Raw genomic sequence first — 27384 nt, 5'->3', positions numbered from 1 at the left:
GAGAGAGAGCTGCAGAAATTCATTCAAAGAAGAAAAAATACTTACAGTAACTTCAATATTTATCAGGGAATATTTGAAGTATATACACCAACACAAGAAGTCGATGAATTCAAATCAAGATCAGCATGAGCATGATACGAGAAGAAAACATCAGTTGATAACACCACTACATCGCTTAGCCCGGACACAACAATTTTTTGACTACTGGGGGTGAAATTCTACAATTCCCTCCCATCAAGAATGAAAACCCTGCCAATGAATAAATTTGATGGAACCATCAAAGAGTTTTTAATTAACGGTTTGTTTCATAGCATAGAAGAATATTTAAGTTCGAGTTTGTTATAATATGAATAATTTGACATAACATGTAAATTTTGATGTTGAATAAACTTTACTATTACTTTACTATTACCATGTGCCTAAACATTGATTAAAATTTAAACGTTGATTACTCTATGATTTCTCAAGAGAAATCAGAAATTTATCAATGTTTAAATTTTAATCAATGTTTAGGTAAATGGTGCAACTGGCCCTATGATTTGATCGGGCAAATTACCGCAATAACAGTTTTATGGAACGCACCATAAGCGTTTCCATGCCAAAAGGATTCCGCCTTATCATTAATAACATGTTTAAAGGAGATGCGTATCCATAGCAACGTTGATCCAAACAGTACGAATATCTATGACTTGTTGACGTACGTTGGGTTATTTTAAAATATACAAGTATATACAATTATATGAGAAAACGTAAGTTGAATAACATTCACTTTATATACGATATTCTATAGTAGTGAGTAATAACTGAAGAGCTGTATACGAAAACGCTGGATTCCATTTAACTACCCCTCTATAGCTTCTTGTAACATGTCAAAAGTTATGAGTTTGTTCTTTCAAATACTATGATGATTCATGGTATATTCTCAATTGAATTGCAATTTTTAACTGAACAGATATCTGCTATACTACTATAAACCTAATTCACATAACAAAAATACTACAAAATCCAAAAAATGTATTCAGCCAATAAAAAAATATAGAAAAATATAATATTAAATTATAATTTACGTTGCAAACATTGAAATGTGCTATTTTTTTTTCCGAGTCATATCATAGCTCGAAAATATCAGAATGAAGACCAGTTTGTAGAAAATATTCAGTTCAATGTATTCATCCATTATTAAGTATTAACAATTCACTTAACAGCTTAATGTTAAGAGTTTTCTGATAGATTAATTTTTTTCAATGGTTTTCCTCGATTAGGCTTCAAAATTCATATATCGTATTTTGAATAAATGAACTACTGCAACATATTTTCGTAATTAAATTCCTACCAATATCTTTCAAGTTTCCTATAGAAACAAATAATTGTGCGTTATTGAAAACTCCTTGAACGATTCTAAATATTTAGTTTCAGGAAATTTGTACTTAAACCGAGTGAAATTATTCGGTAGATCCACTTTTTTTATCTAATTCAGATATACAGGGTTTTCCAATAGGAGGTTTCATTTGGATAGCCCGCTATTTGGGCAATTGTCGTATTTGTCACTTGACTAGTAAAAATGGAACGATGCATGCTTCAACAAGATATTGAAATTGGTTGGTCGTGAAACACCCTCTCGGCCGACAATACTGAAACTGGTGGAAAAATTTGAGCCTTTGGATCAAGTTATTGATGTGAAGAATCGAAACCGTGTACGTCGCTCAAGAACTACTGAGAATATTGCTGGTGTAATTGTAACGGTGAATGGATTGCGCTACCGAGCTATGATTTAGGATTTTATATGGCCAGAACTGGAGGATATAGATAAAATCTACCATCAAGGCGAACATCTCGAAATATTTTAGAATACACTGACCTTCCTAATAATTTCGGTAAATTCTGAAATTTCTTCAGGTAGGCCTGTACAACTTCTCTCCTGAAAATCAGATGGGTAATTTAAGGGTGATGAATTTTGTAGATCACCCAAGCATTTTTTTTTTGTGTCCATCTTCCCTGCTCAGTTTTCTAGTTAGCATATTGACGCAATAGTTCATAACGTCATTTGGAATCTCCTCTTCGTCACCATCATCTTCCTCCAACGTGTAAAAATTTCCTAATCTTGAGCCACTTTCCATGAGAACTTCAGCATTTGCAACCAGTTGTTTTCCAGATATATTATCCAATAAACCACCAGAAGCATAGTTCTTTAGGTTCCGGTGGTACAATATAATTTATAAACAGCTTAAACACCATCATTTGGCTCAAAATCTTCCCAAAACTCATTACACTCGAATAGATCGGCAATCTGCTGAACAGACAACCCGGAAAACTTTCTTGACCGTGTTATTTCTCAAAGAGGTGATCACAATTGGCCACTGAGATCTTGTGATTTAACACCTTCAGACTTTTTTCTTTGAGGCCACGTGAAAGATAAACTCTATTCCATTGCTCCAAAATCGATTCAAGACCTTAAAGATGGAATTCGTGAAGTTATCGAGGACATACAGCCCCAAATGTGCGAATTGGTTATGGAAAAATTGCATGAGAAGGATATAGTGCTGCAACCGTAGCTGTTCTTCTTCTTTACGATTGAATTGATTTCTCTTAAAATATACTCCTTTTTTTCAATATCAGAATGAAACCTCTTATTGAAAACCCTACACTGTGTGTATAAGACCCACAATTGTTAGATATTATAATAATAAATTTCTCTTCTTTTCCAGTCATTGCCTGATTACAAACAACAATGGACGACGATAGCGATATATCTCTCACTTTCACCAGTACAACCAATGAAACAACAGCTAACGAAGAACTGTACAAAAAATTCGAAGAGCAACAGAGAGTCGAATTCGATCAAGAAAAACCACTGACCTTTTATCTTCCAAGTTGCCATTGCCTTGAAGAGAGAAAAAAGGAGAGGGAAGCTAAACGTTGCAATATTGAGCTAAGGTAAATACCAATTTGAATTGTGATGTTTTAAAATAAAAATTGAATGAAAATTTATTTCGAAGGGAAAAGGAGGTGAACGAAATATTAGCCCCTGATCATCCAGCTCTTGAGAGATTCCAAAAAGCGTTAAAAGAGCATCTTCTCAAGCAGATAGAGCGTTTGAATGAGGAAATTTTAGAATTGGTAAGTCAATGTAGTTGATTTATTGATTCAGACGGTTGGTCTAGTCGGTATGAATCCACTGTCAGGAGTTCGGGTCTCGGGCCGGTAACTTTTTATGGAAATGACGTACCGTCCAACCAGGCAACCTTGGGTGCCGTAACAACCGTGTGCACCGACTTGCTTACTAATTGCGGGATAAATAATACCAGGTTGAATATTATTTTGGGATTAATTTTATTCCGATTTCCGATCTCTTAGATCTTCTTCTTGTTTAAGGTTCGGAATTTACATTCCCCACTCCTCTAATTTTATTTCTCCTATTTTCTACTGTTGTCTGATCGGGAGACTTTGCTCCCTACTTCGTGTCACTTTTTTTTCTTCTATTTAGTTCTTTGAAATAGGTATTTCCTCTTATCTGTCATTCTTATTTTGATTTGTAGTATGTTCTTCTCTGATTTGTTGGTTGGTTATATACCATGGGGCGCCAACCGCTGTTCTTATTACTGAATTTAGCGTACTTCGCAACTATTGTCCTTCGTATTGTACCAGGTAACTCCTGCATACGTAATGCTTGGTATTAGTACTAGTTTTATTATCTTCAGCTTGTTTTCTAAAGAAAGTTTACTTTAAGGGTTGAGCAGCGGGTACAGTGTCCCCTGCAATTGCCTTGCCTTTTTTTCTGAGAAGAATACATTCTTTCATCCAGTATTACTCCCAGATGGGAGTAATACTGGATAAAGGAATGAATTTCAACAAACAGATAGAAAAAAACAGCCTGGATAAAGGAATGAATTTCAACAAACAGATAGAAAAAAACAGCTTCTCTTTTCCATTCTTTCGTCTGGTTTTCTATTTTGAGGTTTCCTGCTTTCTCTTTCTTTGCTGTTGTTCCTCCGAAGTAGATTGCAACTGTTTTCAATGTATTCACTTTGAATCTCCATTTCTTGAAGTATTCCATCAGTTTATCTAGGTCTATCTGTAACTACCTAGTGATTGTTTTCCGCATTCTACTGTGATAGTATAGTATATCGTCGGCTAAGAGTGTCCATAATGAACAATTTTACAGGAGACCAAAAAAACCGTATGTACAGTAAGTGTTATAATAATAATAATAAGAGAGTTTATTCATGAAAATACTAATAGCAGATTTACACTCTTAGCCGACTATATGGCAGTGTCATCTGTAAACTGGGCTATCTTGCATATATTCATTTTCGGTATACCTGCCACTGTATAAGTTGAACAGCAGCGGTCCTATCACCGATCCTTGGGGAACTCCGGCTTCTATTTCTCTGATCATTGACCTGGTACTTTCGATATTCACCCTAAATTTTCTATTTGCCAGGTACGATTGTATCAATCTCGTAAGTTTATTTGGAAATTTTATCACTTCATTTTGTATATCAGACCCCGATGCCACATTTTATCAAATGCCTTTTCTATATCCGAGAAAATTGCACCGGTATCTGTTGAGAGGTTTATTTGCTCCGTAATATATTTTTCGTTAGTAGTACCAGTAGATGAATCGTTGAATGGTCTTTACGAAACCCATACCCGTGATCTGAAATTATTTTCTTTTCTTCTACGAAATCTGTCAGTTTTCGGTGGATTAATTTCTCTAACATTTTACTAATTGCCGATAATAGGTTTATGGGTCGATAATTCGTTGGATATTTCTTGTCTTTTCCTTTCTTCCAAATTAATATTGTATCCGCCGTTTTCCATTTGTTTGGATAATATCTTGGTTTAAGTATGAATCTGGCTATTTCAACGATTTCATCTCGAGCTTTTCCTGGTAAGTTTTTAATTGCTTGATTAAGTATTCCGTCTATTCTCGGTGCTTTTCTATTTTTTAATGTTTTGATAACTTCTTCAATTTCTTCTTTAGTCACTTCTGTTGAATCATCTTCCATTTCATTGTGATCTTCGTCTGTTATATTTCTGTTAATTTCGATTAATTGGTTGAATTGGTCGTCGTTGATTTTTGGATTCGGCTTAAATTGATGTTCCAGAGATTCTACAAACATTTCTACCTTTTCTTCACTTCTGACAGCTACTTGATTTCCCTTATTGAGTGTTGGTATCTTTGCTTTCGTTTTTCTTCCAGTTAGTGCTGTCGTCATTTTCCCCAGTGATTGGTCTTCCGTATCTAATTCTTCCAACTTCTTGTCCCATAGTCTTCGTTGAACACTTGCTTGATTCTCTTTTTCACATCGTTCGTCAGTTTATTCAGTATAGTTTTGTCACCGGGGTTTAATGTGCGTCTATACTGTTTCTTCGCCTTTTTCTTTTCATCTAACAAAATTTCCACGACTAGAGGTAGCGGTCTCTTTTTCGGTATTTTTTTGATCTTGGTGGACTGTACTTCAGCTTCGATTATTCTTTTTTTTAGATCCTCGATTGCTTCGTTTAGTTGTTCTTTGTTTTCTATCTTCACACGTTTTGCTTAAAATATTCCTTTGAATTTTGCCCAACCGATTTCCGAATGCACGGTTGGGTTTATATCCCAAGCGGTCTGTGTCTGGTGGCGGCCCTGTCTCTACTTACTAGAAACTTCCAAACTAACATGATTTTCGGACCTTTAGACAAGACGATTGACTAATGAGTGATTCACTTTTCAGGAGACTGACACTAAAACTAAAAATGCCGAAAAAGAAGAAATAGGAGTCGAAGCTTACGAAATACAGCAGATGGTTTGCAAAAAACAGAAAATATTGGAAGAATACGTAGATAACGTTAAAAATGCAACAGCTGCTAGAGAAGAAGTAGAGCTGGAATTGAAGGAATACAGGGAAAAATTCAAAAAAGAGACGGAACTTCTGATGAAAACTCAAAAAGAAGGTAGGTATCTAATTTTTTTTCCAAACTTTAACACCCTGTATCTCTGAAACGAAGCTTGTTAGGATATATGTTTATATGAACTTTTTTCATGAAAAGAGTTGTTCTATCCGACGCCAAATTTATTGAACTAAAATATGGACCAACCTGTATTTTATACACGCGGGGAAGAAAGATTTTACTGCCTACCAGGTCGAAGGATCCGACGTACCGGTCTGCCTTCAGAAGTGTAGACTTCTGAACTTCAAATAATGATATATATAAAATAGAAGTGTCCTGAAATACTTTTGAAAAAAAAAATCAATTTTGAAAATTTTGGCCACCACTTAAAAACCGGGATGATCGTCTGCCATTTCTTTTTTGAATAACTATAAGTGTGTATTGTGGCATATCCAAACGGCAGCTTCCCTGAAATACGAGGCGTGTAAGGTCTCCATTAATTTTTTTCACATTAAAAAATATTTATTTACTAAGTTTTGTACATTGCTGTAAAGTTTGAAATCTAAGCTATTTTTCTACGTAATCGCCATTCACTTCGATGAGCTTCCTCATTCGTATGACAAACATTTGTATCCCCTCCTCGAACCACGATCCCGCCGCCTCGCGCAAGAACGAAATGACCGCTTCATGAACTTCTTCATCGGTATTGCAGGTTATTCACCAAAATATGAATGGGGTCTCTACTGCACACATCTTGGAGTTTTTCGGCCAACTCATTGAGAGTCAACCTGCGATCTTTCAGCACAAGCGCCTCAACTTTCCGCACTGTTTCGTCCGAGTGTGACGGCCTGCCGCTGCGCTCCATTTTTGAACGTTTTTCACGTCCATACATTTCTCACCATACACTCCCTCCAATTGACGATGAATTTCTATAGGTGGAGTTTTTTTTTAGTGCAAAAATTTAATGACTGAACGTAACTCGCACCTGGCGGGAGCGACAACCGGCACTTCCATTGCAAATGACTGCTACGTCAAGATTGAGCGTCCTAATGAGCTCCACCAGGTGTCGATTGGTGGAGGGGAGCCTAACGTATACAACAGTATTGCCGGATTTCATCTATTTCTTGCGGCGATACAATGGCCTAGGAGACCTTATTTTAAATACACGCCCCGTACTTAGTTCACAAAATTATAACACCTTTCGCTCCTGATGGTAGCTGAGGCCACCATAACCGCGCTTAGCTATCCCACATCATGATTGGTATGCTATGATACAGCAGACTCACTGAGGAAATTGTAGGCTTTCCTAAATTATGCGTGATCTGCCATATCTTAGACTATATTTCAAATAAGACAAAATTCGTTTTTAAAAATTTCATTCAAATTCCATACAATGTTTATAAATAATTTTTTCTACTCCCCCTAAAGAAAGTGATGATATTAGTACATCTCGCCAACTATGGAACTGCCTACTTTAAGCACAGTGCAACTTAAAACTGTGCGATTTACTTTACCGTGAACAGAAAGCACGATCAACAACCAATACGGTAGCATCTGAAAGTAAATCGCACGGCGAATAACCAATAATATGAAACCTTTAGTAGTTGCCACGGAAATGAATCAATAACAGCCCGCGTAGCCGATAACCTTTTGATGTTTCGTAATTGTATCGCGATTTGCCACCGGTTTTTGGAATTGTCTAAGTTTTTATGGAAATTTTCGCGGTCGTATAAAAAGCGTAGTTACTACACAACTTAAGTTGTAAGACAATTACGTTCTCCTAGAATTAATCACTTGTTATATATTACTTGTTAATAATTTGTTCTAGTCGTGCGTTATATGCTTCTTATACAACTCTTGTTATGTAATATACAATATACTATACTGAAGACTAGGTCTTGTTTTACATATTTTACTTGAATTTCAGAAAAAGAACTGAGAAATGAGGTTGAAACCACCAATCTCCTCTTTCATCAAACTGCCAATTGGGAGAAAGATGTTGAATCTGATATCACGATCAGCAAAAGAATGACGGAGAAAACCATAAAAGATCAGATGAGACTCATAAATGAGAAAAGAAGACAGGTAATCATAGTATTCGATTCAGTTTCATTCTCCATCGATTCAAATAATTTACAACTTCCTGAACTCCCACGATATCTGGAACAACTAACGTAAAAAAAAAAAAAAAAAAAAAAAAAAAATTTTTTTTTTTATTTGTTGAATTGAATTTGCAAGAGTTATCGATCGAGCACTATTGACTTATCCTGTATATTTTTGTCGAAATTAGAACCGAGTCCATTATAGTTATTTAAGCAACAAGTGCAAAAAGTGAATGTTTATTGCACTCGACGTGAAATTGTCCGACGAGGCCGTTAGGCCGAGTTGGACAACACGTTGAGTGCAATAAACAATTTTTGCACGAGTTGCATACAACATTTTTTCTACGTTCATGCAAAAAGCAAAAAATGATTTATTGAGGTGCGGCACTAGGTGTAGGAAAATGAAAAGCGCAACTTGAATACTTTATTATTAATATCGATTTGTATTGAAACAGGAACTAATACGTTACGAACATATTTAACTCAAACTTTATTTTTACCCTCAATGTTGAAAGTGGATGAACAATTGGTGACAGCACGTTGAAGTAGAATGACAGATAAGTGCAATAAAAACTTTATTGCACTAGTGCAATAAAGAACTCCTTTTTCCACTAAATATAGTTCAATAAAGTTTTGCTTTTTGCATGAATGTAGAAAAAATATGTAACTGTATTATTCACTCTTACACAAAATAAGTACCTACAGAATTTGAACTAAGCAAGTTGACCCTTAAAGATCAATCCTTTTGCTACTTCTTTTCGAAGGTTTTTTCCATGTTAAAAAAAATGGCCCTGTGCTTCCCACTTTATCAAATTACTCCTTAATCTCCTCCGTTTTTCGGAGGTATGTCAGGTGTTTTTATTTTCGTAATGCAATTTGTAATGAAGTCAACCAGATTTATATACACCAATTTTTGTAATCCTGATGGGTAGTTCGCTCATTTTCCTGTAATTCGCTGGATCATTCCTAATTTTCCCTTTTTTTTTCAATATTAAAATATTAATATTGTGTCTTCTTCGCTATTCTCCATTTTCATCTATGGTTTAATTATTTCTTTTAGAACTTTGTTTTTCACTACATCTTCTAAAAATCAAAAATAAAATCGCTCATGAGTTAATTTTTTTCAAGGACATGATTCTGTACAAGCTTCAAAGTGAGGTTTGGAAGTTGGAAACCGACCTAGAAAATACCGATATGAAATTGGAGGTTAAAGAAAGACAAAGAGAAGAGTTGGCGCAGGCAGTTGCTGAAGGAAACACGACCATAGAAGCTCTCGATTCCGATTACAGATGTTTGATGCACTCCTGGAATTCTGTGGTTATTGCCATTTCCAATCGGGATAGAGTTCTGCATTGCGTCAACGAAGAGCTCAAGTAAGTGAGAATAAAGGATTCCGAAAGTAGACAGATTGTGGGTTGTGGTCCTTATACTGTGACTAAAGTAGTTCACGGCCAAGGACAATTTAGGGAAATAAAAGGACGGGATAAAAACACTCATTCAATTTATTTCCAACCCATTAAACATGTGTGAAGAAGATGATAATTTGTCTAATCGATTCTAAGGGTCGCTAGTCACTTGAGTCGTTACAGGTACCTTTTCGTCGGTCTCGGGAACAGATGTGAAAATCTTTAATCTTCTCGTTGTCGGTGCAAGTGTTGAACATAATATGTTGTAGTTGTAGACTGGTCGGAATTCGATTGAATTATTAGCCCTGAAATGCCGAGTTTTATGGGCATTCAGGCTGTTTTCCATTCGACCGTTAGTTCTACGGATCCCTTAGGGGTGTGGCTTTGATAATCCTAAGTTTGTACACCGAATTCTTCAGTTCCCGGACTAAGTAGGATTCCCTATAAAATAACACACAATTTCTATTAGAATATCGATCAAATGTTCATTTCAATATAATGCTCGGAATTTTCGATTATGTGTGGAATACATTATTTAAATCTCCTCCGCATGTTCTCTTACAGTACTCGATCTTTGTGAGTTAATTTTCGATGACTCGCTCGCACATTTCGGGCAATATGTCACCAATAACTTGACAGATGTTAGTTTTCAGGTCGTCAATAGTTCGATTATCGGCATAAACACGATCCTTCACATAACCTTACAAAAAGATATCCATAGGCGATGAATCACAAGATATTGGTGGCCAAATCATATCGCTGAAACAAGAAATCACGCATCCTGGGAATTTTTCTTGCAATAAAGCCAAGATGGGTCGTGTTGTGTAGCTTGTTGCACTATCTTGCTGGAACTGCATATTTAAAATTCCATATCATTGCTTTGAGTCCAAAAAAATCGGTAATAATTTGGTTATAGCAATGAGAAATGTGACACCTCCTTTATTATCAAAGATGTACGAGCAAATAACTCCTCAAGACAAAATTGCACTCCATACAGTGCAATTTTATTTCGAAAATAATGGTTCTGTGCGGAATACGTATCGCACACTACATCCATTTTATCGTCGACAAAATCGTCCATCAGACCAGTTAATTCGATTAACCATGGAACGTTTTCACACCACGTTTACTCTTATTGATAACTCGCATCCCCAGAGACGCCGTACGGTGCGTACAGAAGAAGCTATTGCTGCTGTAGAGCGTAGCATTGAGGAAGACCCGATTGAGTCTATCCGCCATCGAGCACAGGAATTGTTTCGGTGGCCATCCACTTTATGGAAGATTTTGCGGAAGGATCTTGGTTTGCGTGCTTACAAAATCCAACTCGTTCGAAAATTGAAGCCAAACGATCATCAAGTAAGGCGTAGATTCGTCGAATGGGCCCAAAATGAGATTGCCGTTGTTCCCGATTTTCATAAACGAATTTTGTTTAGCGATGAAGCCCACTTCTGGTTGAATGACTACGTCAACAAACAAAACTGCCGCATTTGGAGTGAAGATAATCCTCAAGTGTATGTCGAAACACCGTTACATCCAGAAAAACTGACTGTTTGGTGCGCTTTATGGGCTGGTGGAATCATTGGTCCGTACTTCTTCAAAAACGATGATGGCCAGAACGTTACAGTCAATGGTGATCGGTATAGAGCCATGATTACTAACTTTTTCATTCCTGAATTGAACAACCATGATGTCCAGGAGCTATGATTCCAACAAGACGGCGCAATATGTTACACAGCACGTGCCACAATCGATTTATTGACACGTTTGGTGACCGCCTAATTTCACGTTTTGGGCCTGTGAATTGGCCTCCAAGATCTTGTGATTTAACACCGCTAGACTACTTTCTGTGGGGCTATGTAAAGTCATTGGTCTATGCGGATAAGCCACAAACCCTCGACCACAAATGTTGGAAAAAGTAATCGAAAATTGGACGTCCAGATTGGACTACATCCGAGCCAGCCGTGGCGGTCATATGCCAGAAATCATATTTAAAATGTACTGCCACAAGATTATCTTGCGGATAAATAAAATTCATGTCAATCGAATAATCCATCGTTGTTTTATTGCAATTTAAAGTTCTATAGCTCTAAAAAAAACACCCTTTATCAATCAAAATTCTGATCTTGTTGAAACATTCTCAAGCGTTCTCAATGCGTTTTCATTATAGGAAATATAATGAAGAGCAGAAAAATATCATATGCGAAACGGAGAAAATCGCTAAAATGGCCAAAGAGGAAATGTTGCTGAACGAAAAACTGACTGCTATAAAACAGAGGATACTTGCTGACATCGCAACTTGCAAAAACCAAACCGATGACGAGCTGGCGAAACAGAGGAGGATCGAGAGAAGGATAATGAAGTGCCAATCGATAATAGAGCATACCGAGAAGGATATCGCAAGATTAGAAGCGGTACAGTTAACATATACAGGGTTGACGCGACGCTATATTACGGTTGAGCAATGAAATTTTCGATTTTTTTTTGGACACAGTATCATTAGGCTCCGTTTGAACTGCATTCTCAAATTATTCAAGAATACACATAAGTTTTTTCTTATCGAACACCCTGTTTTTAATTGAATTGTCAGATTCCATATGAAAAAAATAGATACCTTCGAAATGTACAAATTCATTTGAATAAGGTTTTAAGAGTATATCTCAGTAAGACGAAGGTAAGTACTAACTACTTTTCTATTACTATTGATAACTCTACTAGGTGTTCGAAACTCACGATTCATAGAGCCGTATTCATAAAAAAAATTCTCGATTAAACATGTCAGCTTACGAGGAAATTTCTCGTCATTTGCGGAAGGTTTTAATTTTCTGCTTTAATATGAAGAAATCTGCGGCTGAGGCTCATCGAATGCTCTCAAATACCTATGGTGAGTTCGCTATTAGTGACAGAAGGTGTCGGGAGTGGTTTCAACGCTTCAAGAACGGTGATTGTGACGTCGAAGACCTTTCCAAATTGGAAGAGAGAAGGTTTTCGAAGATGCAGAATTGGAGGCATTACTTGATCAAGACTCGTGTCAAACGCAACAAGAATTGGCAGGATCATTGGGAGTGACGCAACAAGCCTTTCAAAACGCCTGAAAATCGAGTGAATGATTCGGAATCAAGAAAATTGGATGCCGTACGAGTTGAAGCCGTGAGATGTTGAACGGTGTTTGTTTGCTTGTGAACAGATGCTTACAAGGTAAAGACGGAAGAGATTTTTACATCACATTGTGACTGGAGACGAAGAATGGGTTCATTACGATAATCCAAAGCGCAGAAAATCATGGGGATATAGTTGACGTGCTTCCACATCGACGGCCAAACCGAATATTCACGGTTCCAAGGTCATGCTCAGTATTTAGTGATTCCAGTTCGGCGTATTGTATTATGAAATGGGAAGTCCTACTCCAACCGCCGTATTCTCCAGACGTTGCTCTCTCGAACAATCACTTGTTTCGATCAATGGCACACGGCCTGGCTGACCAGCACATCCGGTCTTATGAAGAAGTAAAAAATTGAATCGATTCGTGGATCGCTTCTAAAGATGACCAGTTTTTTCAACGCGAGATTCGTACGATGCCCGAAAGATGGGAGAAAGTAGTGGTCAGCGATGGACAATACTTCGAGTCATAAATAAGACCAGTCTTCTACAATAAAGCCTCGAATTTCTGAAAAAACGACGGAAGCAAAGTTGTACGCCTAACATTGATGAAAATTTGTATTGCATGGTAAAAATTATTGTTGCTATTAAATTAATATCATAGATATCTTGATTCGTTCTCAAGTTACAGGGCGTTTCTGAAAAATGACTGTTTCAAATATTTCTCTACATATATCTTGGTTTTTGTCTACATGATTCTGAAATGTATTTTTCGTAATTTTTAGGGTTTATATGGTAGTCATGAGCTGTCTAAAACACTGGTGTGCTCACTTATTCTTGAAAAACCTTAACAGCCTAAGGATACTGTGCCAAAAAAAATCGAAAATTTCAATTTTTATACGAAATATAGCGTCGTGTTAATGCTTGAACACCCTATAAAAAAACCATATTTGGACGTCATCGAATCTGATATTTTCAGGAGAACCGCGCTGCTCAAACGTCTTTGTCGGTGATGGAAAGAGACTGGGGTAAGAAGAACCAAATCAAGAATCATTGGGAGGAGAAGATATTCCTTCTGCTGGAAGACGAAACCACCAACAGCAAAGCATCGCAACACTTGGCCCTTAGGCTCAGACAAATGAAAGGGAATAACAGAAAATTGGTAAGATCTTTAGTTGCATCTCAAATTTGTATACAGTTAACTTTCATTCATCTTGAGGCCATCAGGGCGTCCTATTCGAAACTTTATACAAAACTGGAGTAACCTCAACAAACCTGAATCAGCTTCAAGCTGATTGTTCCATAAGTTTTGCAGTTCTATTAGATAAACACAATTTTCTGGTTTGAAATGCACTTTATTATTCAGTATAGTTAAGATGCATAGAAAACCTGGTGTATCTACTTACACCTGTAAAACTTTCAGACAAAACGGGAAAATTTTCAGATTTATACCTACTTGATTTCAAGGGATCGTGGTCTGTTTCAGATGGCGCATACATCGTTTACATTTGACATTCTCTTAATTCTCGACTCTTGTGAACCAAGGGCGTAGATCTTTTTTTTCTTGGGGGGGGATAATCGAAAAAAAAATTTTTGACGATAACTTTTATTCATATCTGTAATGTTAGAAAAAGAAGTTTGATAATGAAGTTTGAACCAAATTACTCGAAATAATTTTTGTTGTTACTAATTCGGTTGTTCTTACCTTATACTGGGTGTTCTCAAATGAGAGTTACGAGGGAAAATGAGAAATTACTTGGATAATTTTGAGAAAAAAAAGTTTCATGAATATGAGCCCACAAACGCTTTGCTTTCAATATACAGGTTGTTTCTAGGGTGTCGTACAGTTTATCAAATACATATTTATTAATCTTCGCTACAGATTAAGTGAAAAAATACCAAAACTTAAAATTAATGTATTCTTTAGAGCTAACTAGCTGGATCTTTATAATAATTTGTATTTTCCTGAGGATTACTAAAGATTTTTTCTCGAAATCGATAGCAGATACGACAAAACTATAACAAACCAAAAAGTGTAGTACTGGACTAGAGTTTTTTTTCTACATTTTTCTAAACTAACAGCCATTCATCAAAATATAGTTTTGGAGGAAGGAAGCAGGCATCTTTCCAGAAAATATATCACCCTGTAGATTTGCATTCAAAATTAGCATATCACATGGTGAAAACTTTAAACTGAAATATCTATGGCCAATTCATATCGAATATCTTGTGAAGGGAAGGTTATACGAGAAAAAAACTTAAACTTTAACACATGTATCTCAAAACAAAATGTTTGGGGACTCATGTTATAGCACTTTTTTTCTTAAAATGATCCGTAAATCTGTCATTTTCATTTGTATCTCCAATTTAGGAACACCGTGTAATTACCCCCAGTATCCCCCTATTTCTACGCTTTGAGTATACAGGGTGTCCCATAAGTGGCACGTCACAGTGACACCGGGGGTAGGTCAGCTAAAGAGGGACCTAATATTTTATATTATATGGTCTGTCATTATATTCCATTCATTTGAGTAAAAATTCGATATGAACTGAATTGTAATTTATTGTGGATGTTTGCAGCGTCTAAAATCAGTATTTCCTTTTTAAACGGCACCAGGCAGATGCGGGAATTCGAAAAATTTTAAAGAGCGCCACCTTACAGTACTCTGGTGAAGCAGACCACCAAAGCAACAGGTGGGTCTCTCGAAAAGCCTGAAACAAAATCGAATCAGTAAACACACCAGGTATTCTATGCATCTTAAGTCTCGTCTCAAGTATTGTACATCAATAAACTTGTTCCAACGAGATTCCAATTTATGAATTCATCCCTGAATTGAGAATCTGGAAGTGTTGCACAATACGCTTCTATGGCTGTTTTTACCTCATCATTTGATGAAAAACGCTTTTCTTTCATGACTTTTTTTAGGTTTGGAAACAGATGGAAGTCGCTAGGGGCCAAATCTGGTGAATACGATGGATGCTCTAGCAATTCGAACTTTGATTCATGGGTTTCAGCCATCGTCAAAATGCTCTTGTGACACCGGTGAATTCTCCTGATGAAAAAAAATTGTTTTCTTCTGCAAATCTCATTTTTTTTTCCAGGTTTTTTCCTTCATCTGGTCTAAAAGTTCACAATAATTTTCGGAATTGATTGCTCTACCAGTTTTCAAGTAATCCACAAACAAATTTCTTTCATATCTCAAAAAACTGATGCTAATATCTTCTTAGCCGATTTCAGAGCCAAAGAACCAGGCTCACACAACTCTTCAGCCTCTTGTTTTGATTCAGGATAATTGTAATAGACCCAAGTTTCATCCATAGTGATGAATCGATACACAAAATCCACACTATCGCTCTAAATGTTGCTAAGAAGTCGCATTCGAATGTGTTTTGTTCCATTGTAAACATTTTGCACAGAGTTTTCTGGAACCAAATACTTCAGTCAAAATATTGCTTACACTGCCTAATGACATGCCTAGGGCTTCTACTCAATACCTTCCTTTCTATTTTCCAATACGATATCCTGTATTCTCTCTACAATTTCTAGTGATGTTTCTAATTTTGTACATCCTTGACGTCGTCTTCAAAGCTTGTACGACCAGCTTGTACAAATCCAGCAACCCATCTTACTACTGTACTTATTGAAGTCGAAGAGTTTTCGTACACTTTCAACATTTGTTATAAATTTCCTTGGCTTTTAAAACTTTATAAATTCAATCACTGCGCGATACTTGATTTTTTCTGTAAAACGTCGATACTGAATGGCAGATTGAAATGAAACTTATCACACGTTCATATTGAGAGAGAAAAACAAAACAAAAAAAAATATTTAGGCTAGGAGAAAACGCAAAACTTATTGAACAACACTAGTATAGGTCTACGACTGCTGATGGACAGAATCGAATACTTATTAGAATCGGGAGTAATTTTCTCGAGAACTTTCAAGAATCGAATGATCACTCGAGAACACGATTTTGTGAGTGATTCAATTCAGATTCTCCAAGCATAACGCATATTTTATAGCTTTTAGACTGACAAGGGGTGGCTTGCAAGCAGAATCCCTTATTGCCTGGAACATCAGTTTTAATTTCAAAAGCTCTAAGACATATCAGAGAATCGAATAGTCTCCTGAACTGGTATCCAATGTTTTTTTTAGAGCTATAGAACTTTTAATTGCAATAAAACAACGATGGATTATTCGATTGACATGAATTTTATTTATTCGCAAGACAATCTTGTGGCATTACATTTTAAATATGATTTCTGGCATATGACCGCCATGGCTGGCTCGGATGTAGTCCAATCTGGACGTCCAATTTTCGATGACTTTTTCCAACATTTGTGGCCGTATATCGGCAATAACACGGCGAATGTTGTCTTCCAAATGGTCAAGGGTTTGTGACTTATCCGCATAGACCATCAATAACTTTACATAGCCCCACAGAAAGTAGTCTAGCGGTGTTAAATCACAAGGTCTTGGAGGCCAATTCACAGGTCCAAAAAGTGAAATTAGGCGGTCACCAAACGTGTCTTTCAATAAATCGGTTGTGGCACGAGCTGTGTGACATGTTGCGCCGTCTTGTTGGAACCACAGCTCCTGGACATCATGGTTGTTCAATTCAGAAATGAAAAAGTTAGTAATCATGGCTCTATACTGATCACCATTGACTGTATCGTTCTGGCCATCATCGTTTTGGAAGAAGTACGGACCACTGATTCCACCAGCCCATAAAGCGCACCAAACAGTCAGTTTTTCTGGATGTAACGGTGTTTTGACATACAATTGAGGATTAGCTTCACTCCAAATGCGACAGTTTTGTTTGTTGACGTAGCCATTAAACCAGAAGTGCGCTTTATCGCTAAACAAAATAAAATGGACGTAGTGCGCAATACGTATTCCGCACAGCACCATTATTTTCGAAATAAAATTGCACTATTTGCAAGCGTTGTTCAGGCGTGAGTCTATTCATGATGAATTGCCAAACCATGAATAAATCACTTGACAGCTGTTAAATCGGTCGCCATCTTGAACAGTAATGCCAACTTAAAGTTGTATACCTCGAAAAAAAACGCCCTATACTACCTTTCGATAGTGGTTGATCAAAAATGTGATTTCAGGAAATAACTCTGGCCCTTTCGGAGAACAAGAATTCCATCATCCAGACCAAGTTGGAATCTCAGATCTCGATAAACGCTGAACTGAGTAAATTGATCAAAGACTTGAACACCAGTAAACTGCAACTCGAAAAGGAACTGTCCGATTTTCAAGACACCCTGAAAGACTACGATAATCTCATTGTAAAAAGACAACGACTCACCGACAAACTGAACAATAAAGTGATGGAGATGGTTACGGTTATAGGGGTTTGTACAACTCAAATTTAAAGTTTGCCAGAATATTGATGCAACGAAATATCCTCAAGTTTTTTATGCAAAATTAAAAAAAACGTTTTAGGGCAGAGAAATATCGCCGGCAGAGATAAAGATCAAAACTTTGGAAAAAAATATAGAAGAAGCTAAAGAGAAAATAAAAGAACTACAAATGTTCTGGATGCGCGAACAAAGAAATGTGTTGAGTTTGTCGGAATCAAGACAACAGCAAATTGCCAACAACGATCTCCTTAGAAAACGTAAGTACTGATTTGTGAATGTAAAAAGTCAATCTTATCCAAGAAATCCGTAGTCTTATTTATAGGTACTACACTGCGCAAAAAAATTAACGCACATTATGGAAATCTCAAATTTATTCTACAACTGAAGGTGTTTCAATGATAATTATTTTTATCAGAATTATGCATGCATATGTTATCCACTTTCAACGTTTTTCTCCAATACATATGTTTTTTCCCAGCAGGAATAAAAAAAGTTGAGATTATCAGATTTTGAATGTATTGGCTCCATTCTGAAATCAGTTGTTCTCGATCAATTCTAGTGATCAATAGTTTTGTTTGATTTTCTACACTCGATCGCTATGCAACGCAAAACACGCAATTTGACCCAAGAGGAATGTGCCCAAGCGGTAGTTTTGCGAGAAGAAGGGTGGACATACACAAGAATTTCAGAAAGGTTTGGTTTGGAGTGTCCCATACAAGTGTGTCCAGAATGTTGCAGCGATTCAGGGAGACAGATATGAATGTCTGAAGACCAGGACAGGGTAGAACACGGGTAACAACTGCCATTCAAGAACGTTACTTGAGAGTTTCTTCGTTGAGACAACGGTTTGCAACCGCTCGCCTCCTTCAAAATCAGCTTGAGCAAACTCATGGGGTGCGAATTAGCACTCAGACAATAAGAGAATATGATTTAAGGCCTTGTGTCGCGGCAAGAGGCCCAGCCATCGAAGGGCGCGTTTGGATTTTGCGAGAGATCATATCCATTAAGAAGAGGCTGATTGAGAGTTCTCTTCACAGATGAGTCTAGATTCTGCCACTACCATTGTGACCGACGTTCCCTTGTATACACACGTCCACATGAAAGATATGCTCAGTGCAATTTCCTGAATACTACTGGTTTCGAGGGAGGATCGATTATGGTATGGGGTGGAATATCTTTGACTGCTCGCACAGACCTAGTGGTCGTTGATAATGAAGCTATGAATGCTGATAGGTATATAAGGAACATTCTTGAAGAGCATGTTGTGCCATTTGCCCCATACATTGGTGAAAATTTCATTTTTATGGACGATAATGCCAGACCCCATCGTGCGCGCATCGTTCAGGAGTACCTTGAAGAGGTTGAAGTCTCTCGAATGGAATGGCCAGCAAGAAGTCCAGATCTCAAACCGATTGAGCAGGTTTGGGACAACCTCAATAGAAGGCTGAGAAGTTCAGAAAATCATCCAGCTACTCTTAATGACTTAGGAATCCAACTCGGAGAAATCTGGGAAGGATTAGATCGTCGTTGCCGAGCGGTAATTAAAGCAAGGGGTGGAAATACCAAGTATTAAATCACTTATCAGCATTCCAGTATTTTGAAAATTGTTTATTTCTCTTCTTTCACATAAGATTCGGTGAAATCCTGAATTTTTCGTTCATTTAATGTGTCTTGTTTCGTTCAAAACCTTCCCGAGAGAACATAAAAAATAAGTTATAAAATCAATGTAGAGTTAACTTTCATTGAAATTGAGATTTTCAGAATGTGCGTAAAATTTTTTGCGCATTGTATTTGGGTTAGGCAAAAACAAAATTTTTCACCGCGCCAATACTTCCGAAGATATTAATTTTGAAATTATCGTTCGGATCTGATGATCCTGATGCATTTTAAGCCCGTCACTGGAAATTTATTACCATTCTTTTTTCACATTGATCATTTTTTATGTACCTAATTCCATTTGGTTTCGAGATATTTTGCATTTAAAGAGAAAATAATAAACCATAGTGTTAAATTTCCTTTCCATTCTATCTGTTCCTCCCAAATGGTTATAAATTATCTCTTCTTCTATCTTCAAAATTTCCTTCTGGTTTTTGGTTTTCAATAAAGAATATTGCTCTGATCTGTCTTGATGCGTGATATTATTGAATAAGTTAATTCAAAATTTTGTTATAGAATAAACGTTTCTTCTGCTCTCTATAATTTGTAACCGTTACATTTCAGAAATCCTGATATTGCAACAGAAAAATCTGAAAGTTACCGATGAAATAGAAGCCATAAGCAAACAAGACCAGAAAACTAGTAGAAATATATTGAATTACCACAACCAAATCCTCATGAGGAGCGAGTCGCTCAGTAGAAAAAAGGACGAGAGAAAGGGCCTGGATGCACACAACGATTTGGCCCAGTTGGAGTTTATGACTAAGCTAAAGGTGGTAGTGGTACTAGTTCTTGTCAACCGTTGTTGACTTTATCAAATACTTTTCAGGCGGCCGAAATGGAGTGCCTCAAATTGGAAGCTCAAATAGTCGATATCGAAGAGGAAAAATTAATATTGAGCAAGCAATTGCTAGACATCAATAGAGAAGTACTGGAGTGGGAGAAGAAACTGAAGATTATTGTGACCACAAAGAATCAAATACAGCTAGAGAAGGGATCAGAAGGTGAAATTGGTCAGATGAGGTTGGAGGTTCATAAGATGGAGGTAAATAACTGATTAAATAAGCATAAATCCAATATAACCTAATCTTACTATGAAAAAAATGAGCTGACTCATTAAGAGGGAACACCACAACGTGGTTGATCAGTTGAAAACGAAATCAGAGATAAGTTTTCTTACAAACCACCGATTTTTAATGGGTTTTCAAATAATTTCCTCAAACATGAATCTACATGGAAAAAAATAAATATTTTTAATTTTCGTGTTTCAATTAAAATTCGTGAACTTTTTGTTTTTCGCAAAAAAAATTGATGATATGTTCTTTGTACAAAGCGGTTATATGTTTTTAAAATATTTGTGAAAAAAACTTACCAAATATATTTACAAAAGAGTGTCATACAGTGATCCACTCTACTTATTTGCTCCGAAAAAACAAAGAAGATGAAGTGAATGTACAACTTCGTACATCGTACAAAATTTGATCATCACAGGAGTAGGGACGCCGCCAGGACCGGCAAACCGGAAATTTTGCAGGGGCGCCAAATTTTAGGGGCGCAGTCAGTTAATGAAACAGAACATATTTTTTGACACAAAAATGTTTTCTTAATGCAAATTCCACTTTTTTAGTAAAATAATAAAATTACCTGGAGCATTTTTTTATCGAATAGGTGCTCTCAACTAGTTATGAAAATACAAATAGGTTCTAAAATGCACCTCTTAGGACTACGTCTTCTTTCAACTATAGATTTCACCTACCTACGCCAAAAAGCTCCTGAAGCTGTCGCGAGCCGAGCTTCCGGTGATGGTGGGACTGCTGACGGGGCACTGTCGGTACAAACATCATTTGTATGGGAAAGTCAGCAGACGAGATTTGCAGGCTCTGTGGATCGCAATCAGAAACAGCTGAACACTTGGTATGCAAGTGTCCGGAGCTGGCTGGCCTAAGAACCATTCACATGGGTAAGCCGGTTCTGGATACCAGAGAAGTAACGGCCAAGGCCCCTAAGGAGGTTGTCAATTTTATTAACGTCGTTGATGACCTCCCTGGGTTTCTATGAATGAGTAGGGTAGTGAACAAAAGATCTGAGAAGAACCGTTTACCAAACTAGGTAATTATTTAGAGTTCATATTGAGGGTATCCGGGATTGAACACTAGTCATCTTGATTCCATCTGTTCTAACCACTGTTCTGCCAACATCACTTATAACTAAGAAGGTACAAACGATCTAAACCCAAAATTCAGTACAGATGTGCTAAGCGGCATTCATCAATAAGCCCATAGTAACCCAGATTTTATGTTCAAAGAGGAAATTAAAATCAAAGAAAAAGTTCAAGGACATATCCTTCAAGGAGATGCGCTTCTCATTGAGGAATGTGTCCTTAAACTTTTCCACAGATTGGATCGCTAGAATTATGTTAGTTTGTTAATTTGTTTCTGAGTGAATAAATTATTGATTTCTTGTAAGAGTTTACCTATTCATAAATAGCAAATGTTCGTTAACTACTAGTTGAAAATTTGTTGACACTGAATTTATGTTATTTGTGGAGATAACGTAAGTTCATATAAATTATTTATCACCGAAATATATTAAATATTATCAAATACTTTGTGAACGAATATTTTATTCTCTATTAATAAACTTTTCTTAATGCATAATTTAACTATTAATGAATATATTGAATATAAATCTGCTGTACCTAATAGTTGTGAATAAATAACCTCCAAATAAGAGCTTTATTAATAAAAAATATGGATTTCTCTCAGTGTAAGAATGACTCAGGACCCAATCGGCATGTTCTGAGCATTCCAAGGCCAGCTCGCTTTAGATCTTGTGAACCTCATAAGGATGAAAATGCTAAAATAATATTATGAATATTCACCTGATAAAGTAATTTTACGATAAAATAATTGCCTTGAAATTAAAACACGGAAATATAATATGGTTTTCGTTCATAATTTTTCAGATCAATTTTCATTATTATAGGTTAGATACGCTCAACTGAAAAAGGCCCAAGAAAGGTTTATGATTGACCTTGAGCAGTGTGTTTTCCGGAGAGAATCTATAGTAGCAGGTAATGAGGCAAAAGAGAAGCGTAGCAAGTTTGGAATTGAAAAAACAAGGTTCAATTTCAAGAGGAAGATGGATGATATGAGGAATCAGATCAAGCAAATCGAAAATGTACGTGAGTATAACACAAAGTGGTTTCAAAGGCGAGTTTTTTCTCACATTTCTGGAGTTATGACCGAAAGAAGACACAATTTAGTTTTTCGGTGCATCACTTGAAGAATATCTTTTTTCTGCCATAACTCCAGAACGCCTGAAGCTATCGCTTTACGACCTTTTGGTTTTTTCATACAAATTTGATGGGATTTCTGTTTCTGTCAGAACTTAAAGACACAATTTGGTTTTTCGCAGTGCATCAGTTGAAGAATATCTTCTTTCGGCCATAACTTCAGAACGCCTGAAACTATCGCTTTGCGACCTGCAGGTTTTTTCATGCAAATTCGATGGAATTTCTGTTTCTGTTAAGAAAATCCTATCATTACATTTGAAATTTCGGAGTAAAATGAACGAAACAATGAACCTCTGACTTAGCGCCCCCTATCGACAGCAGCAAAAACAAATTTATCATGAGTATATTTTGTCCTCAATCAACAAGATATTATCTTTCTGACGAGATCTAATTTGCTTAAAAATGTTGAGCCAAACTGAAGTTACAGGCATTTCAATCGGTCAGATTTCTCCCTTTCACCGACCCCTATTTGATGTCGAAAAATCGAAAGTGACGACCCAAAAAGATGGTGAATTTTCCAAGGATTACAGTGATGTTATTTTTTCTTCAACTTCATATGAAACATTTTCGAGTAAAATTCATTTTTCTACTCGACGGTAGCTATTACGCCCCCTAGCGGTAGAGGTATGAACTTCAAAACAATTTCCAGTGCGTTTTCTTGTACACTTTAGTGGTAAAATTTTTTACCGCAAGTCTCTACGATGAGTGGACCCTGAGATATAGCCGCTTACCTCGCTTATTTGCCCACCCTGTACATGTCCCATCTTCCTTGGTAGCGGGCCTCCATACTTATCTTGGTGAAATCCGTCACCTTTCACTCATGTCTTCTAAATTTTCTGGAAAACGGTCTGAGTGACTGTGTAAATGGTGTATTTTAATATTCATATTGCTCCCCCAAGGATTTGAAACTATTAAGCATCTTGCTAACCATTTCAACATAATTTTGAGCTTTATGTTTGCCAAGAAAATTCTCTACAACTGAATCAAATGATGTTCAAGCATAGTATAAGGTCCTTTCCTTATACTATACTACTATTATTATGCTCGTGTACATTCCTTCCAAAGTCGAAAGCTTCGAAACTAGTTGTGTAACCACAGAACAAGTATATATACTTACTCTATGGTTGTAACTTGTGATGTGACAATTTGACGAACGTTTCTTTCAATTTTAAGCAGCGAAAATTGTCCTGCGCGCAACAACTTGCTACATAGAGCTCGTTTTACCCTACCACATTTTGTCCGGGTATTAGGACAGCAGGACATGGAAGAGAACATCTTTATTATTCCAGTTATAGTTGATTGAATTTCACTTCAACGCATTAAATGAGTTTGTTTTTATTTACCTACCAAGAGGAAACAGTTCTCCGAAAACTGGCAATTTATCCAAAATCCATTGATAAGGGTCCCGTAGATATTTGCACCCTAAAATTTCAAGTTAGCTGTACTAATTATTTTCAGTGAATCTATAGTATTTCTAATGAGGAATCTATTCGATAAGTATTAGCCATGGTGTTCCTTAATTCGAGGTAAAAACGAAAATGAGAGATGCCTTGGATAATTTTAAAATTAAAAAGTCATATAAATATAGGCCCGAAAACGCTTTTTTTTCGAGATACAGGGTGTTTCTTGTAGTCCTACTTTTTTGTAATGAATATAACATATTATCACCCTGTAGATTTGCATTCGAAATTGGCATATGACGTGATGTCAACTCTGAATTGGAATAACTTTGCCAAATTTCAGTTGAATAAATAAATCTTGTATTTTGCAGATGCTATGAGAGAAAACTTGAAAAAAGGCAAACTTCAACACCCTGTCCTTTCCTTATACTATGGTTCAAGCTTCTCGTTCAACTTGATTCATTGAATTTATGAAGGCAGGATCCTTACTTAATTGTCTCATTTGTGAGACGTCAAATATCCCTACTTTGAGTTTTTCTGTGCTCAACTGATGCATTTTTATATATGCAAAACGTGACCCATTCTTATCAAGAGCCTTTACAAATTGCATCATTAAGTTTCATTTTTTCTCTTTCAACCAAAGCGTCGTTTGTGGCCTTTTTTTCTCCCACGTCCATGCTTTCTCTCTGAGGCCAATCCTCGGGCCAATCTTTCATAACCCAGTGATGTGTTTTGTCCCTACTATCCAAGAGGCCTTGCTGCCCAAAAAGAAAGTTTACCATTTTCAAGTCTACACAAATCATCCATTGATGTTCGTGATACTTCATCTTCTGTCAAGAGTTACACCATCATATGGTATAACTCTGGAATTATAGGAATTGTATGAATTATATAATTCCTACTAATCCCATATTATATGCAAAAATGTTTAACAATCTGTGAAAAATGGTTAAAAATATATTTTTTATCTACAAACACTAAAAAATGCTATTTTACAGGGAATGAAAGTTCTGAAGGATAAAACCAAAAAAATAAACGACGAGAAAAAAATATACGAAAACCAGATGAAGCAAATGAAAGAAGAGGTTGTGGAAGTGAAGAAGATGACAGAGAACGTGCTCAACGAATACGAAAACATTAAAACAAACAAACTGATGCAATTCGAACTGTTGATAATGAAGCAGAAAAAGCTCAATATGTATTCCGATTTGGCCAGAGGAAAGAAACCGTTTTTGGTATACAAAACGGAATGTGCGCTAACACAAGAATTGGTGAAGAATGAGGAGATGAACTCGAAGCTTGTGACTGTTGTTGACAATTTGGTGAATCGATTTCCGCATTATATCCATTTTTTTAGCAGAATTATGAATACCCTTCATCTTCCGAAAGTCTATGCTGGTGATATTAACGCATGGGCTCAAGGTGTTGAAGGAGAATGTGTGCAATACTCATTTTGAAAATTATGATTTTATAAATTATGACTATTTTTTATATATTTACTTCTCAATAAATTGAAAAAAATTCTTTTTTTTTAATAGCCTGATCAGTGAATTACTGAATAACCTCGAAAATAACTAATGTTTAAATATGTAAGGTGAACAAAGAAGATAGGTACATATTATACAGGATGGGCCACGAGATATTGGTAATCCATAACCGAAATTTCAGCTTTCTATGATTCCAAGTAGCGAAGAGATGAATAAATCAATCAATTACTCGAAAAACGATAGAGATACGAAAAAGGAAGTTAATATCTACATGAATAATCAGTCCTAATGTGATACATCTGCTTCGTTCTCATTTGGAAGAGTTGATGCCAGAACAGGCAATAATAAACAAAAACCGCAAAAAGTTTGAATAACTCCCTATTACACTAGGTCCTATTGTGTGGCCACCGCGTTCCTCATACTTGACTCCCTTAGACTACTGTGGGGTCATTTAAAATCAAGGTATATTTAGAGACGCCAAATAATTTAGAAGCGTTACGGCAAAAAATCTGTGCTTAAGAGCCCGTTCACATGACGAGCGGTTTCCGCGCGGTTTGAAACCGCGCGTTTACAAGTACATGAATTTTCTTCGAAGCGTACACATGCCTCCGCGCGGTTTTATGGACCGCGCGTAGAGCGCGGTTCTAGAGCTTGCCCGTAGTAACCGCGCGTTGGCGCGCGGTTTGAGATCATAGGTTTCTAATGTAACCGTTCAGATGACCGCGCGGGCACGAGCTGATAGATGCCAGAGACGTATTTACGTATTTTCCTTCGATCTGTTCGGTCAGAAATATTTCAAAATGGAACCGGACGCTCCTAAATTATTCATAGATGAAATTGAGAATTTTCCTGTAATATGCGACATGACAAGTAGTGTTTATTCGGATAAAAACTCAAGGAGACGGGCTTGGGAAGAACTCGTCATCATATCCTGTGAAGGAGATGCTAATGAAGAAAAAAAATTTATTATGTGACCACATAAAAATGATAATAGCTCTTTATTTAGAAATCATGAGATACACGTAGAACAAATACAAATGAAGGGAAATAGTATCAAAATAACATTCACTTACCACTTAACACCAGAAATCTACTATACTAAGTATATGGTTCTTATTATAATTATTCAACAATAAATTAAATATTATATTCTTAAATGGTTTATAATTATTTATTTCTTTGATTTCATTAGGCAGTCTATTGAAAAACTTTAAACAACTGTATTCTAGCTGCTATTTGTGTTGAATTTAATTTACTTTTTTTTTTCTGTCGAGCCACGTGTCCTGCCCACTGCCATTTCAATTCTGCAACACGCGCTATAATATCTACGACTCTAGTTCTTTGTCGGATTTCTTCATTCCTTTTTCTGTCTCTGAGACTGACATTGAGCATAGTTCTTTCCATCGCTCTCTGCATCACCCTCAGCTGGTTTGCGGTCTTTTTAGTTATTGCCATAGTTTCCAGGCCATATGTCGCTACCGGTAATATGCAGGCATCGAAAACTTTCCTTTTAAGGTTTATTGGGATGTCGTTATTCCTGAATATATATTTCATCTTTCCAAAAGCCATCCAAGTTAGCCTGATTCTTCTTTTTATCTCTGCTGTTTGTTTTTCTTTGCCGATTCTTATTGAGTGTCTTAAATATATATATTCTTCTACATTTTCAAGTTGTGTGCCGTCAATGTTTATGTGTTC

The 27384-nt window shown here is 36.5% G+C and overlaps 1 protein-coding gene across 1 annotated transcript; it reads left to right on the top strand.

The window, feature by feature from the left end:
- The first annotated feature begins 635 nt into the window (after positions 1–635).
- LOC123682614 (coiled-coil domain-containing protein 40) lies at positions 636–25725 on the top strand. Its single transcript, XM_045621347.1, has 14 exons — positions 636–749; positions 2706–2934; positions 2997–3117; positions 5718–5937; positions 7802–7959; positions 9105–9349; positions 11550–11793; positions 13458–13640; positions 17597–17842; positions 17934–18108; positions 20072–20280; positions 20337–20552; positions 22493–22687; positions 25201–25725. Exons 2-14 carry the CDS (start codon positions 2729–2731, stop codon positions 25657–25659), a joined length of 2877 nt encoding a protein of 958 aa, XP_045477303.1. The 5' UTR covers positions 636–749; positions 2706–2728; the 3' UTR covers positions 25660–25725.
- The last annotated feature ends 1659 nt before the right edge of the window (positions 25726–27384 follow it).

The sequence above is a fragment of the Harmonia axyridis genome, chromosome 6 (genome assembly GCF_914767665.1).
Source record: "Harmonia axyridis chromosome 6, icHarAxyr1.1, whole genome shotgun sequence".
NCBI classification, from domain to species: Eukaryota; Metazoa; Arthropoda; class Insecta; order Coleoptera; family Coccinellidae; genus Harmonia; species Harmonia axyridis.
The sequence above is the reverse complement of the archived record's forward strand: the minus strand, read 5'-3'. Positions and strand labels throughout refer to the sequence as shown.

Excerpts from the sequence above, each read along its gene's own strand:
- LOC123682614 (XM_045621347.1), top strand. The coding sequence starts at position 2,729 with ATGGACGACGATAGCGATATATCTCTCACTTTCACCAGTACAACCAAT. Across the intron at positions 20,281-20,336 it reads AGTTTATGACTAAGCTAAAG|GCGGCCGAAATGGAGTGCCT; the intron begins GTGGTAGTGGTA and ends AATACTTTTCAG. Across the intron at positions 22,688-25,200 it reads AGATCAAGCAAATCGAAAAT|GGAATGAAAGTTCTGAAGGA; the intron begins GTACGTGAGTAT and ends GCTATTTTACAG.